Here is a 14,645-nt window from a genome sequence, read left to right as displayed (position 1 = left end):
TACCTAGAAGGCTGGAAACCTGTCAAGAAAAATACATTTGTCAAATGGAAAAAGAAATAGACTAAGACTATTATTATCTAGGGCTCAGTGTTGAGGCTTTGAATTTTAATATAATTCCCATGTACTTTGCTTTAGTCTTTGGCCAGTTCTCTTTTTTATGCCACAACAGATGTAAAGGTGAATTGGATTAGGATCAGAAGGCCTGTTTCCCATAGCAATTATGCCTTTTCCTATGAGACCTCAAACAGACAACCTCACAATGAGTCTCAGTTTTCTCACCTTTAAACTGGGGATAATAATGCTCATTACACCTAACACAAAGAGCTCTTAAATATCAAGTAAGGGAACAACTGTGAAAATGGCTTATAAATTGTAAAGCATTTTACAAATATCAGGTACTGTTTCGTACCAAGAAAACTACCGCAGCCCTTAAGACAATAACAATAGTTGCCGCTAATGTTGTCGATAGGAACTAAAAAACTTGTATACACGTGCTCATCAGCAAAGAACATATCTTTAAGAACATTAGGCATAGATCTGCCAAGTACCATGGGTTGTTTTTTTGAGGGTAGTTCCACTGCTTGCATTCTTTACTCTTTATTAGGAAGCCAGAGAGGGTTCTTTAAACTCTAAACACCCTAAAATTTTTCTTTGCTTTTTTAAAAAACAGACCAATTACTTAGCGCAATTTCATTTATCTTTGAGTAATTTCTTCTGAGCAAATGATTCACTGATACATTTTAACACTAAATTCTTTCTTACCAATAAAGCAATGAACATACAAAATCATCCATCTTTTCTTCTCCTATGCTGACACTGAAAAAGAACATTTTAAAAAGTGCTTCTGTAAATGTTTTCTCATTATTTACAGCAGTCATGCTGAAGGACTAACTGTTAAATTCATTTAGAAGATTAAACCATTTGATAAAAAGGAAAATCAAACGGCTTGTTGGATTCAACACAAGGAGTGTTGTAAGGAGATTTTTAATAGTTCTCTGGCCTTAGGTGATACAGCTCTCCGTTTCCTCTCACCCTTCCATTTCCTGTTAATGTTTTCAGTTCAACCAGCCTCACTTGTAGCAGCAATAATCACAATTTAAAGGGATGTTAGTTTCCAGACCCAAAGGACTATTTTACCTTCTGCTCACTGGGAGTTAGTATGCCTGAGGCTAGAGAAAGTCATTTAAAAGACCAAACGGTTTTCTCTCTTCATATGCAAAAGAATAATAGACAAAATGTAAATTATAGACAATTGCCCAGAGTTGTGAAATCCTTCGCAACAAACCAAAGTTTTTCCCATCAAATTTTTCTTTTGAAACACTTTCATATTCTCTCTTTAATAAAATAGCTTCTAAAGCTGAAAATAGATTAACAGCATCTCCTAGGGTGATCCATCTGGTGAATCCACCCCCCGCCCCCAAATCTCCAGCCTGTGCCTCACTGGAAAGGCCCTCAGCCTATGGTGTAGAAGAGAGGCCCCAGTCTTCTGAGATCACAATAAATTGTTGCCTTTGGCTAAACTGCACACATCAAGAAAACAAACGACAAGCAGTCATTACCAAAGTCAACGAGCTTAACTCCTCCTTCTGTTGTCAGAAGAATGTTATTCCCCTTGACATCGCGGTGGATGATCTGGTTATTGTGCAAATGCTGAAGGCCCTTCATGGAGTCCCGTCGCCACCAAACAACAGGAAAGAGAAAAGGAAAATTTGCAACGGTTAGTTTTAAACAATTACCCTACTATTAAAATCTAATCAAAGTCCATATTAGGCTACACCTCCCTGCTATTAATACACTTTGCATATTATAGAGCAGTTTCCCCTTGTTAATATGCTGTGGGGAGCCAACCAATGACAAAATGTCCCCTCAATCCCACCTTGAAGGACGTCCTTACCAAGAGGGCCCCATGTAAGATGTATGAGATCACTGCTTCATCCAACCGCTGGTTGCACCTAAGTAGACTTTTGACAAGCTCGGTGACCGAGCCCCCGTTACACAGCTGCAAGAGGAGGTGCCAGGGAGAGAGACAGTGGGAGCATACATACAAAAAGAAAAGAAAAAAGACATTAAGAAAAGCCCACCAATTACTGACCTCAAGTAGTAAATTTGCAAATCACAAAACTCTCGGTTGGAACAATGAAACTTCACATTTCCATTGCACAGTCAAATCTAGTTCTGTGTGTGTATGTGTTTGTGTATATTTATTCAAGGTGATGACTTACGATTGAAATTACAAGTCCAAAAAAGTTGACTTCTTTCTCAAGTTAAATAGCAAAGCACAAGACATTATTTAGACACTAAAAAGAGAATGCATATAATAATCATGGTGAGTTATTATTGGAAATTTTACATGAATACTGTCTGTTTAAAAAAAGGAAACACATGCAGTTTGAAAGAAAGACAGAGTCAAGATGAATGCCCTTGATTCTTGGGAGGGGATAAATTTTATTTCAAATCTTCCTGTCTCCAGCGCTGGCACTGCAGACACCAGACGCCCAACCAGCAGCTCTTTCTAGAGTTGCCACTGCAGGTCAGATTTATGGAATGGAGCCATATCATATGTTCGTTTAACCTTTTCATATTCAACTTTAGAAGCTCAGCAACTTCATGCTCTTTTTTTCCCCTGTAATTAAAAACACTGTAAAAGTATATCTTTCATATTTGCTCTCTGTTATAGAATATACCTGGAGAAGGCAATGGCAAGCCACTCCAGTACTCTTGCCTGGAAAATCCCATGAATCGAGGAACCTGGTAGGCTGCAGCCTTGGGGTCGCTAAGGGTCGGACGCGACTGAGCGACTTCACTTTCACTTTTCACTTTCACACATTGGAGAAGGAAATGGCAGCCCACTCCAATGTTCTTGCCTGGAGAATCCCAGGGACGGGGAGCCTGGTGGGCTTCCGTCTATGGGGTCACACAGAGTCAGACACGACTGAAGTGACTTAGCAGCAGCAGCAGCATAGAATATACCAAGATTTTACATACATAAACCAGGCATATAATTTTTTCACAGCAACTTAAGGGTTTTCAAGGATAATTTTGACTAAGTGCAGAAGGCAACGTGGAGCTTTGGGTGTGCTACATGCCATTTTAAATCAAGGGTTCTTAAGCGGTTTGAGCAGGGCTTGTATACCTTGAAACTGTAGGCAGCATGTTATATATTCATCTTATACTTTCCTGCTGAGAAAATTCACAGCTTTTGTCAGATCCGCAGAGCCATCCTTGTCCATATAAAGTCAAGACCCTGATTTAGAGACCTAGATTTCCTCCTGGCACTTTGTGTGTAATTTGAGAAAGAGTTAACTAGTGAACAGCGGGGGTCCCCTGGTTGTAGCTGCTTGAGTCAACTGGCTTTTTGTAAGCAAGGAAATCTGAGGGAGCACAGATTAGCACCTTTCCTAAAAGAAGACTCCCTTTATCAAGGGAATAGTATATTAAGATCTATTTGACTCTAATTACAAACATTTGCAAGGTTTTAATAAATGGTGAGGAGATGTTTTTGCTTCATGAATGTATCTCTTCTTGCTACATACATGGCAGATACCTTGCCCACACATTAAGAATCAGGATAGGCTGAAACTGAATCTGCCCATGTTTTTACCATGTAAGTTGTTCACAAACAACACTATTCAACTAAAAATCCAATATAGAATTGTTTGTGGGGGCTGAGTCACTTCTGACTCTTTACGACTCCATGGACTGCAGTCCGCCAGGCCCCTCTGTCCATGGGATTCTGAAGACCACTGGAGTCAGTTACTATGCCCTCCTCTATGTGATATTCCCAAGCCAGCGATCACAACCTCATCTCCTGCATCTTCCGCAGTGGCAGGCAGTTTCTTTACCTAGTGCCACCTGGGAAGCCCCAGTATAGAATTAGGAATCTTGAATAAAACTATGATAAATCACTATCTCTCAGAAAGGATTCAGGAGGGAGCCAAGAACAGTGAAATGCACTGAAGGCTTAGTGGTCTGGGATTATATAAGTGTCCTCAGAATCCTCTCTACACCAATGTTTGGTGTAACTTGCTAACTCAACACCAACACCTCTCATGACCATAATATTGAGTACCAGTGTGATTTCTTCCAAAGGATTCCACATTCTTTTTATTTCAACTATGTCTTACATGACCCTGAAGGGCACATAACATTCAATGTTCAATCTAATACTCTCTTGAACAGTGAATGCATTTTCAGTGTCATGATTCGTAGAAGAATCTTAAAAGCTAAGCTTTCAATAAACCTAAAATAACTTTCTCAGGACTTCCCCAATTAGATTTGATATTTCGAGGGAACAAAAACAGGAAAACTGAACATAGAGTCAAATGATGATCACATAAGAATGCAGAACATGACAGAAGGGATGTTTTGGACCCACAAAAAAAAAGTTCTTCTGAGGCTGATGGCATAGAGCTTGGAGAATTTGAGAGAATAAGATTAGGGTGGGGATGCTCCCTCTTGGAAGTGGGAGTTGTATAAAGGAATAATGATGATGAAACCATTTCATATGAACCTCTTTTATTCAGAAATCTGCAGGGAGACCTCCTCACAGGAGCCTCATGCCAACAAAGCAGTGTCCGTACTGTAGAGTGGCAGTAAGAGTGCAAGATCCACCAAGCCTGGGATTCTAACTATCCCTGCACCTTACTGTCTCCTAAGAAGCCTGTATGCAGGACAAGAAGCAACAGTTAGGACTGGACATGGAACAACGGACTGGTTCCAATTTGAGAAAGGAGTACATCAAGGCTGTATATTGTCACCTGTTTATTTAACTTCTTTGCAGAATATATCATGTGAATGTCAGGCTGGATGAAGCACAAGCTGGAATCGAGATTGCCAGGAGAAATATCAACAACTTCGGATATGCAGATGATACCACTTTAATGGCCAAAAGCGAAGAGGAATTTAAGAGCCTCTTGATGAAGGTGAAAGAGAAGAGTGAAAAAGCTGGCTTAAAACTCAACATTCAAAAAACTAAGATCATGGCATCTGGTCCCATCATGTCATGGCAAATAGGTGGGGAGACAATGGAAACCGTGACAGACTTTATTTTCTTGGGCTCCAAAATCACTGTGGATGGTGACTGCAGCCATGAAATTAAAAGATGCTTGTTCCTTGGAAGAAAAGCAATGACAAACCTAGACAGTGTATTACAAAGCATAGACATTACTTTGCCAACAAAGGTCAGTATAGTCAAAGCTATGGTTTTTCCAGTAGTCATGTATGGATGTGAGAGTTGGACAGTAAAAAAGGCACCAAAGAATTGATGCCTTCGAACTGTGGTGCTGGAAAAGACTCTTGAGAGTTCCTTGGACAGCAAGGTGATCAAACCAGTCAAACCTAAAGAAAATCAACCCTGAATATTCATCGGGAGGACTGATGCTGAAACTCCAATACTTTGGTCACCTGATGTGAAGACCTACTCATTGCAAAAGATCCTGATGCTGGGAAAGATTGAGGGCAAGAGGAGAAGGGAGTGATAGAGGATGAGATGGTTGGATGGCATCACTGACTCAATGGACATGAGTTTGAACAAATTCCAAGAGACAGTGAAGGACAAGGAAGCCTGGCGTGCTGCAGTTCATGGGGTTGCAAATAGTCGGACACGACTTAGGGACTGAACAATAACAACAGCCTGCTCATGACTTGCAAGAGATTTAGAACTTGATGCTGCACTGGCAACAAGGACAAGGCTAGAGTTTGAATGAAAAGGGGAGACAGTGAACACCCCACGATAAGGAGTATCAGGGACTTAAGACACAGGGAGATACCAAAGGCAGACAGTAGGAGGACTCAGGGTCATCACGCAGTTGGAGTGTGGTCTCATTGCCATAGATTTACATGAGCATCTGCTGTATTCAGATCCAAATGTCACCCCAGAGAAGGACAGGAAGAGCGAAAAAGAAAACCATTTAAAAACTAAGTTCTTATCCAAGTGACTAAGCTTTGAGCTGGATTGTGAAAATGGGAAACAAATTCCCCAACGTGTCCCTTTCCAAAGAAGTACTCAGCTGACTAAGTTTAATAGGATGAGTTCAAATCAACTGTTTCCTCTAGGCAGGTTGGGCGCTCACGAACAATGTTAGGTTTAGCTATTGAAAAGAAAGTGACCTCTTTGTTCTCAGTAGTTTGAGACTGTCCAGTTTTGTATTACTCAATCATGAACACTGTCCCTGCACTCAAGGAGCTCAACACCAGAAATGGACACATGAGTAATAAGAGTGTCAGGTGGAAGTGGAGTATGCCCAGGGATATGGTGGCACTAAAGAGGGAAGGGGGACTTCTGCCATGCCAGGGTGGAGAGGGAACAGTCTGGAACTCTTCCCAGAGGATGTAACACATGCAATGAATCTGAAGGACAAAGGAGCTTATGGCAGGTGAACAAGAAGAAGCGCATCCTTGGAAAAGGGACACCATGTGCCAGGAAGGGAGCACAAAAGAATGAGATGGGTGGGAGTGTTTCTATTTGCCGGTCCATCTACGTGCATGGGTGTGTCTCTGTGTGTCTGAATTCTATGTACTCTGCCACTGTTGGGACAAAGGGACAGAATCTAGTACAGAGAGTTGAAGAAGTAGAAAGGGGGACAGGGAATGCAGGTGTGCCCTGCCAAAGTGTGTGGACTTTATGCACACGTATTACAATACCATAATATACCACTGAATAGGAGCGGTAAGCTACCAACAGGTTTTAGACAGGAGGTCTGTTCAGATTTCTAGAAAGACCCTGGTAGCAGATTGGAGGATGGACAGAACAGGAAGACACAGGGAGCTGGACACCTGTCAGGAGATGTTGAAGCAATCAAGAGAAGCAAGGTCAATAAGTCAAGAGTCCTGAGGACAAAGAATCAGGGACAGATACAGAGTGGGTGTTGGGGGGTGGTGCTTTTATAAGATAGCATAGACAGGAATTTTTGACTAGTTGGATAGAGAAAGTGAAGAAGAGACAGAGTCTAGGGATCTTGTGAGAATATCAGTAAAGTTCTTTGATCCTCTAAAGCCAAAGCAGTAATAGACATGCCAAGCACTGCAACACCTTCATCAGAACCACTTCTCAGTCTGGCTTCCATCTCAGGTAGGCACATGCTTTATTGAATTGCAAGTGCACTATTAAAATTCTACCCAGAGAACATTTAAATTAAATACTGGGTGATGATCCAAGCTAACTCAACCCTGGAATTTTCCCCTGAAACCTCATTTTAGTCTCTCTCCTGCCCTACTTTCAATCTGGCCATTTCTGCAACAAGAGCCTACTTGGTGGCATTTTAGATGGGTAGCCAACTTACAAACTTTCTTCATAGCTTTAGAACCTATGGATGGATTAAAAGCAGCCATTTTGTCAGCAGGATCAAAACTCAGCTGTGGATTTAAGAACAACAATAGAAGCTGACTCAGTTGGTGCCTTTTGTTCGCTAAATGTCGGAGTTTAAGAGCTGTCTGATTTCTTGTGGCTCAAAGAGACATATAATTAAACTGCTCAGAGTACCTTTAGAGGAAGCAGTCCTGTGAAGTTGATAAGCCCACTAGCAAGATTTTAAAGGGCAGCCTGTGGGTTACAAGGAAAGGACTTAGGGTACTTGGATATAAAAAAGGAAAGCGGGCACACACTGACAATCGTCTAATCAGAGTAAATATTCAGTGAAATGGACTGAACACTTTAAAAGCATGACAAGGGAACTATATTTAAATGCATCAAATAATATAATCCTCTGAAAGCTGGAAGGAGGCAGCCAAGCTTCCTACCTCACCCACCCGTGAGGGTTGGCACCTGCAGCCTTTTATTCCCGCCCACGCTGCCAGCCATCAGACTCAAATACAGAGGTAGGTCTGCATCCCTGCGTTCCTCCCTACGCCCTCAGCATTCAGGAAACGTGGCAGCTGGATGCATCTTGAATTTAATGAGCGTTTCGCTCCAAACCAAGAAAAACAGAAAAATCATTTACATTCCACATCTATTTTCCAAAACATCGTTGAATATTGATTCAATCACAGTATGTGCATTTGCTAAGATGGTCGTAATTTCAAGCAATAAAATGTTCCTTGCTCCATAAGCTATCAACTTTCCTCCACATTATTAAAGAATGACCTATGCAACACAATCACCAGACCTTTATTCTAGTTGAAACTCTAACCTTCAAGTAGATCCTGTAAGGGCATGTTGATTTGCCCTAAGAGGACAGAATTAGGAGGAATTTTTTTCCAGTGCTCTTTTGTTCAGTGGACTTGATCTTTCAAGGGTGTTAGGTTCTACAGCGGGCATAAAGCAAAAGGCAAGGATTATCAAAATTACTCTTGAAGACGCCTTAGGGAGCACCATGTTAGACAATATCCCCTTCTCAGAAAGGCCAGGCACCATGGTTTTCCTCCACAGCATTGAGAGACATGTGTTTATTTTACTGATACAAAGTAAAGTCACTGTCTTGCCCCTAGAAGAATGAAAACAATGTCACTTGAAACCCTGGAGTTCCATTCAGGGTGGGCTGGGAGGAAGATGCTCACGCTACGAGAGGCAGGAGGGGCCCAAGACCCCCACCTCCTGTTTCAGCCTCTCTCCAGAGCACATCATAGATCCGGTGGTTAGGCAGAATCACTACAACACTTCAGTTTCTTAGGCCCTCTTGTTTTTGCTGAATAAAGATAGCACATGAATATAGGGTGCAACTCAGCTGCATTTCAAAGTTCTTGCCTTCTCCACTCCCAAATGTTCTGTACTTTCCTTCTGACCCCCAGGCACTCCAATGACTCTCATTCTAGAATCCAGCCAGAAACTGTCATTGGAGTCTGTGCTCCAGGGCTTTCTAACCATCTCTGGCCAATCAAAAGATAGTTCAGACCATCAGAGTTCCACTATGACCCTGACTTGTTAACATGATAACCTGACTCATGCCACAATATCAATGGGTGAACATGGTTTAATGTGTTAACTTCAAAGATAGTGGGGCTTAAACTGGACTTTCTAGGGCCTTACATAAATAAATGCAAAATCTGAACAGAGGTATCATTTCCCCCCAACTTTGGCTTAGATACTGAACTTACACATAGATCTTTGAGAGGAAAAACAGGTTAAAAATAATTCTTTCATTTGGTTTTAAAATATAAGGAGTATTTTTTTAGTTTACATCATTGCCAGCACTCTAAATGCTCAACTATTTCTTTTAAGTTGAACATATTATTCAAGCAGAAACAATAGTATTTACCAGTGGAAAGTTTTATACCAAAGGAAAACAGAAAAAAATGTATTTCATGTCTTAGCAAATATTAGGCATTTTATCTGAATATGGAGCTTTTATTAAAGGTCTAATTTCTTATTTCATTTAGGTGTGAGATAATAAAACTTGTCAATTTTCTGAATTTAACATTAACCAGGATAAAACTTATTCACAAATTATCCAAAAGATTATTATTATGTATGTTTGAGTTTGTCTCCATACCTTTCTCCTATAGTAGTTGTCTGTCACTAAAGAAAGCTTTGGTTTGCTTTCTGGTAACAATTAGTAATTAATTTCAGAAATGACATTTTTATTTGCTTTTGTTTTCAGAGTTGTGGTGATTTAGGAGGGTTATTAATAACATTTTTCTATCCTCAAGAATTGCTCTGTGGAATAGCTTCTCATAGTTCCTTTCATCATATTCAGCAAGGAAAGAGCAAAGGCAATATAAATTTAATCTCAATATACAGGATGAAGGGAGCAATATTAAACAGATCATAATTTTATCGTGCAAGTTTTCCAAAGCACTCATTAAAAAGCTATAGGTGGTGCAACATGGTCAAGGTACTGTGTGGACTGTCATTATCTTCCAGCAGTAGTGTGTGTGTGTGTGTGTGTGTGTGTGTGTGTGTAATCAGGAACTGCTGCCATTTCAACCAGAGATCAAAGTCTATTTCCCGGACCTGACAGACAGCATCATGGGCAGCAGCAACACAGGGAGGGAGAAAAGCGAAGCGCAGTCCTTCTGAGTCCTGCGTATAATGGTTGTGGGACGGTAGGGTGCCGCTCCTTCTCTGGGTCTCTGTTCCTCAGCTGAACACTAGGAGAGTGACCTGAAGGAAGGCCAAGGTCCCTGCCAGCTCTAGGAGTCCAGGAATCTGTGTCTATAAGAATACTGGAGGCACTGGACACAGCTAACCCAGGAGCCTGGCATGGATGGCCCATTCCTAGACGGAAAAGACTGAGGATATCTGGTTCCCCATGCCATCAGCTTTGGCATGGACCAACCCAACCTGCAAAAGGTATAATATCTGCATACTGTATGGCTGAGGCATGAATAATTCAGTGTGCCAGGGCAACCTCATTATCTGTACTTAGTCACCCAGAAAAAGCAAGAGACAGTCCACGGGGAAGTATTTGTACAAGGCTCAGTTCATAGTTCTGAGCTCCTTCTCATCTTTCAAGGCCAGGTGCGGCCCTTTCTGGCTGCCTTGGCTGTGCCTGAGGGGCTAACATTCAGTCACTCCTCATGGGGAAGAGCATTTGTCCTCCAGATTGTGGCAGGTCTGAGCAGCCTACCTACCTACCTGGTCAAATGGAGGGAGGGACAGTCCCTTTTCAAGCTCTGGAAAACCCCTGGAAGGTCCATTTTTCGTTTTTTTTTTTTTTGCAAGACACACAGCGAGGTTTATTTCCAGCTAGCTGGGGTCCAAGTGTCCGCCCGACACAGCGGGTTTCAACAAGGACCCCGAGCACTCAGAGCCAAGGGGTTATATAGCATTTTCAAATCATGATATTTCTAAATTACCTAACTCACAGGAATTTTTTTCATTACACACACACACAGCTGTGCCTTTTTCTATATCTGAATGCACAGTCTTTTTAAGTCGGGGTAAAATGAAAAGAAACTAAGACTTCTTGGTCACTGTACTTACATTATTAAATGATAATCAGGTTTAAAACACTGAGGTCTTACAGAGTTTAAGAAGAATATAACCCTAGAGACCCTAGAAATTATTATTTCAGAGACCCTAGAAATATTACTTTCCATATTGCACGAGAATAAGCATTTAAAATTAATGTTATTAATATTCTAGAGCCTTGTATGCAGGATAAATCTGTAATATTACCAGGGAAGGAGTGGGGGAAGATAAAATCCAAAAGATGATACTATGAGAACATGCTATGTGACGTAACCAGTCAACTAAACAGACAAAGATGATTTCTAAAACCCAAAATCCCTTACATCTTTATATTCTGAAGAGTGCAACTAGTGTGACAGAAATGTTCCTTGCAGATTATCCCATCTGAATACAACAAATGGATTTCTCATACATGGTTGCTATGGCATCCAATATATATTGTCTCATAACCAGGCCCTCCCAGAGCCAGATGGGAGGTTTTCTACAAAAGACCCCAGACAGTGAATCCAGGACTGACCTCCCCTTTGTTGCTTCTCTCTTAAAGCTTTCACACATGTCCCCATGCTCATGGAGCACACATGTGACCTCAGGCACGGAGGCTGGTTCAGAGGGGTGGAGTCTAGGACAGATGAGGGTGGGCCTCGTAAGCATGAGGCAATACAAAAGACCTGTCCTAATATACTAATTCCACATGCTGTCAAGGCGCTGTTGCCATGTTAGTCCCATGGAGGAACTGTATTTGTAGGGAATGGACTCTTTTGCACCCAGTTACATACATTCATTTCCATTAACAAGGTAGAAAGAAGGCAAGACTATAGTGGATACAGTGATGCTGTCTTCAGACTGTCTCTTCAAAGCAGATGTGGCCAGGAATATTAGCTGCTCCCTGCTCCCAAGTCTCAGAGGCACCTCTCACTAGGAATTGTGCCTAGCTACAGGGAACTTCCTCCCCCAAGGCCACATGCCCGCCCAGGGTGGCACCCAGTGATTGGTTGATGCAAAGACAAAAAACAGGACGACCCTACAAGAGCATCCCAAGTCATCTTCTCCCTGAGGATGGGCTGAGGCCTCTGTTGTGACTACACTGATGTTTCCTGTCTCCCTTGTCCAATCCCACCTTCTGTCCAGGTCTAGACCCAAGAAGAGGAACTCTCCAATAACCTTCCATAAACAACTGTCAGAGTTTATTTTCAGGAAATCCAACCTGAGATGAGGATTAATGACCATGAATAGGCTGATTCAAATTTGGTGAGCAAGTAAACCTTGGGTTAACAACTTTTGAAAATGAGCTGCAATCAGTTGGAACATGTTTTCTGTGAAATTTTCCCAGCCTGGAGTAGAAAATAACCATTTCCAACTGTATTCTTATATTCATTGTATTAGAAAAAAAATTATGAAAACCTCAGAAGCAGAGAAACATGCACATTTTCAGCACACAACCTACCTGTAAGAATGTAGAGAATACCACATTTGGTAAGGTACCTGTGATATGCAGGAGAGATCATTTCCCCCAAATGTGCATCTCATACTATTTAGGCAATAACGTGTCTGCTCACCCCTGGTGCTCTGTCTGAATCGATGGTCACCCAACAGGAGCCTCTTACCTCCAGGACCAGCCACAGCTGTCCTCCCACACAGTGATCCGCTTTGTAAAACATTCCATAAAACTTAACAACATTGGGATGATTCGGGAGAAACTGCAAAATGTTGTATTCTGCCTCAATCTCTTCATCCATATCCTAGATAGGGTAAAAAAAATGCATGCTGCATTCAATATAATGTGTGAGGTAGGGTACAGGACTGTACCATGATCAGGTAACCCCTTAATAAAGCATATTTAGTCTGCATTTTTTATGTCATCATTACCGTATCTTGAAAACACCTAACAATGAACATGCAGATACCAATTAAAGCCTTCTAATTGTGGTATCAATAAAATGTCTTCATTATATATCTTTAATAATAATATCATAAATATCTTTTTAAAATCTAAAAATGTCCGAATTTTCAAAGCAATTAAGGAGAAGTAGTGCAAAGGGATCCAACCAGGATACAATACTTATAACCTCACTGTGCTAAACATTGTAAGCTCAGTGTTCAGTGCTCTGAATTATGGATGCCAGGCTAAGATGACTGAATACCACATGTCTGGGCCACTTTGTAACTTACAGAGAGACCAGGCTTTGTGTAAACCCAAAACATCACTCTTTACAAGAGAATAGCTGTTGAAGAGCCCTGGGGACTAAAACCAAAACAATAGTAAAATGGACAAAAGAGAAAATCAAAGGAACTTTTGACTCCAAATGAAGTCCCTTCATTAAGATGGGCTGGACTTCCCTGGTGGCTCAGACAGTAGAGTGTCTGCCTACAATACGGGAAACCAGGGTTCAATCCCTGGGTGGGGAAGATCCCCTGGAGAAGGAAATGGCAACCCACTCCAGTACTCTTGCCTGGAAAATCCCATGGACGGAGAATCCTGGTAGGCTACAGTCGATGGGGTCGCAAAGAGTCAGACATGACTGAGCCACTTCACTTCACTTCACTTCATTCAGATGGGCCAGGGAGTCATAATTCAATTTGGGATATCATGCCAGGTTTCAATAGCTCTAGAAAAATCACCCCCAGAATCAAGAAGGAAGTTGAAACTCAGTGTGCATGAAACCCTATATTGTGGTTACTTACACTGATGGGATCTAGAATTTTTACTGCGGCCAAGCTCCCATCTCTCTTATTAGTCACCTTGTAGACCTTGCCATAGGTGCCTTTACCTATGGTCTCTATAATTTCCCAGGTATCTGTGGGATCTGGAAGTGATTCAAGTCCAAGCATCGTGGCGTTGTAATGGAACAATCCATACAGATGTCTCCTGGTTGGAAGAAAAGCTTGTTATGAGCAACAGATCACAGGATTAGTGTCAGTGAGCTTCTGAAACAAGAATATTTTTATTTCTTAACTTTTTTTAACTGTCCCCTTGTACTTTAAGTAGATTTTTTAAAAAAGAGATTTGAAGCCTCTTTAAGAAATGGGGGCAGAAGATAGAGGGTGGGCAGCATGGCTCTGGAACAACTTTAAAAACACAATTCTAGAAGGGGAGATTATATCCACACAGAAGAAGGGAGTAAAAGGGCCAAAGAGGATGTCCAGTCATGACCAGACAATCTCATTCTGGGTTGCTAGCAGTGGCTGCTGATGCCAGGAAAAAATCTGAAAGTCTCAGGTCTGAGATCTTTATAGCCAAATTATGTAACCTTGACCAGGTCTCTCTGATGGTCACTAGAAACTAGCATCCAGCCTCAGTGTGCAAAGTCTGGGCTGTTAGGAAGGAGGATCTGGTGCCTGTACAAACCCCTATGTCCCTGTCCTTTCAGAAAGCTTATGTTAAATCTTCCAGGACTCCCTTGAGTCTCGAAAGGCTGGCTCCAGTTGAAGATGTAGAGACAAACAATAGCTATTGGGCCAAGAAACTGGTAACAACTTAGACTATAAATCCGCCACATAGCAGAAACACTGAACTCCCAGTTAGCTGAAAGATATGGATAAAAGCCTGACACACATTTCTGAATTGTTTCTACCGGAAGAAGACCACAACCAGATGAAAACTGCTGACCACGAGAACAGAGATTCTGGATTGGCTGAAACTAGAAAGCTGATGATGCTTGCAACTTCACCTTGATGCCAACCAATCCGAGATGCTTGTGCACAAGTCGATCACACACCCTCCCTCACACTGCCTTTAAAAGTCCTTCCCCAAAGCCATCAGGGAGTTCAGGTCTTTGGGGCATCGGCTGTCTATTCTCCT

General features: G+C 41.7%; 1 protein-coding gene across 1 annotated transcript in view; it reads right to left on the bottom strand.

Moving 5' to 3' along the window:
* The window catches only part of LOC148778586 (myosin-IIIb-like), a 34,199-nt gene extending 20,524 nt beyond the window's left edge, over window positions 1-13,675 (bottom strand). The window contains exons 1-4 of the mRNA XM_088842550.1: window positions 13,529-13,675; window positions 12,451-12,585; window positions 1,895-1,999; window positions 1,560-1,659 (exon numbers count right to left, since the gene is read on the bottom strand). Of these exons, the coding sequence (XP_088698676.1) occupies window positions 1,560-1,659; window positions 1,895-1,999; window positions 12,451-12,585; window positions 13,529-13,675 (487 nt within the window). The remainder of the gene's footprint in view (window positions 1-1,559; window positions 1,660-1,894; window positions 2,000-12,450; window positions 12,586-13,528) is intronic.
* Window positions 13,676-14,645: the final 970 nt, after the last annotated feature.

The sequence above is a fragment of the Moschus berezovskii genome, chromosome 2 (assembly GCF_049115385.1).
Source record: "Moschus berezovskii isolate FMDL1 chromosome 2, NW_MosBer_1.0, whole genome shotgun sequence".
Classification (NCBI taxonomy): Eukaryota; Metazoa; Chordata; class Mammalia; order Artiodactyla; family Moschidae; genus Moschus; species Moschus berezovskii.
The sequence above is the reverse complement of the archived record's forward strand: the minus strand, read 5'-3'. Positions and strand labels throughout refer to the sequence as shown.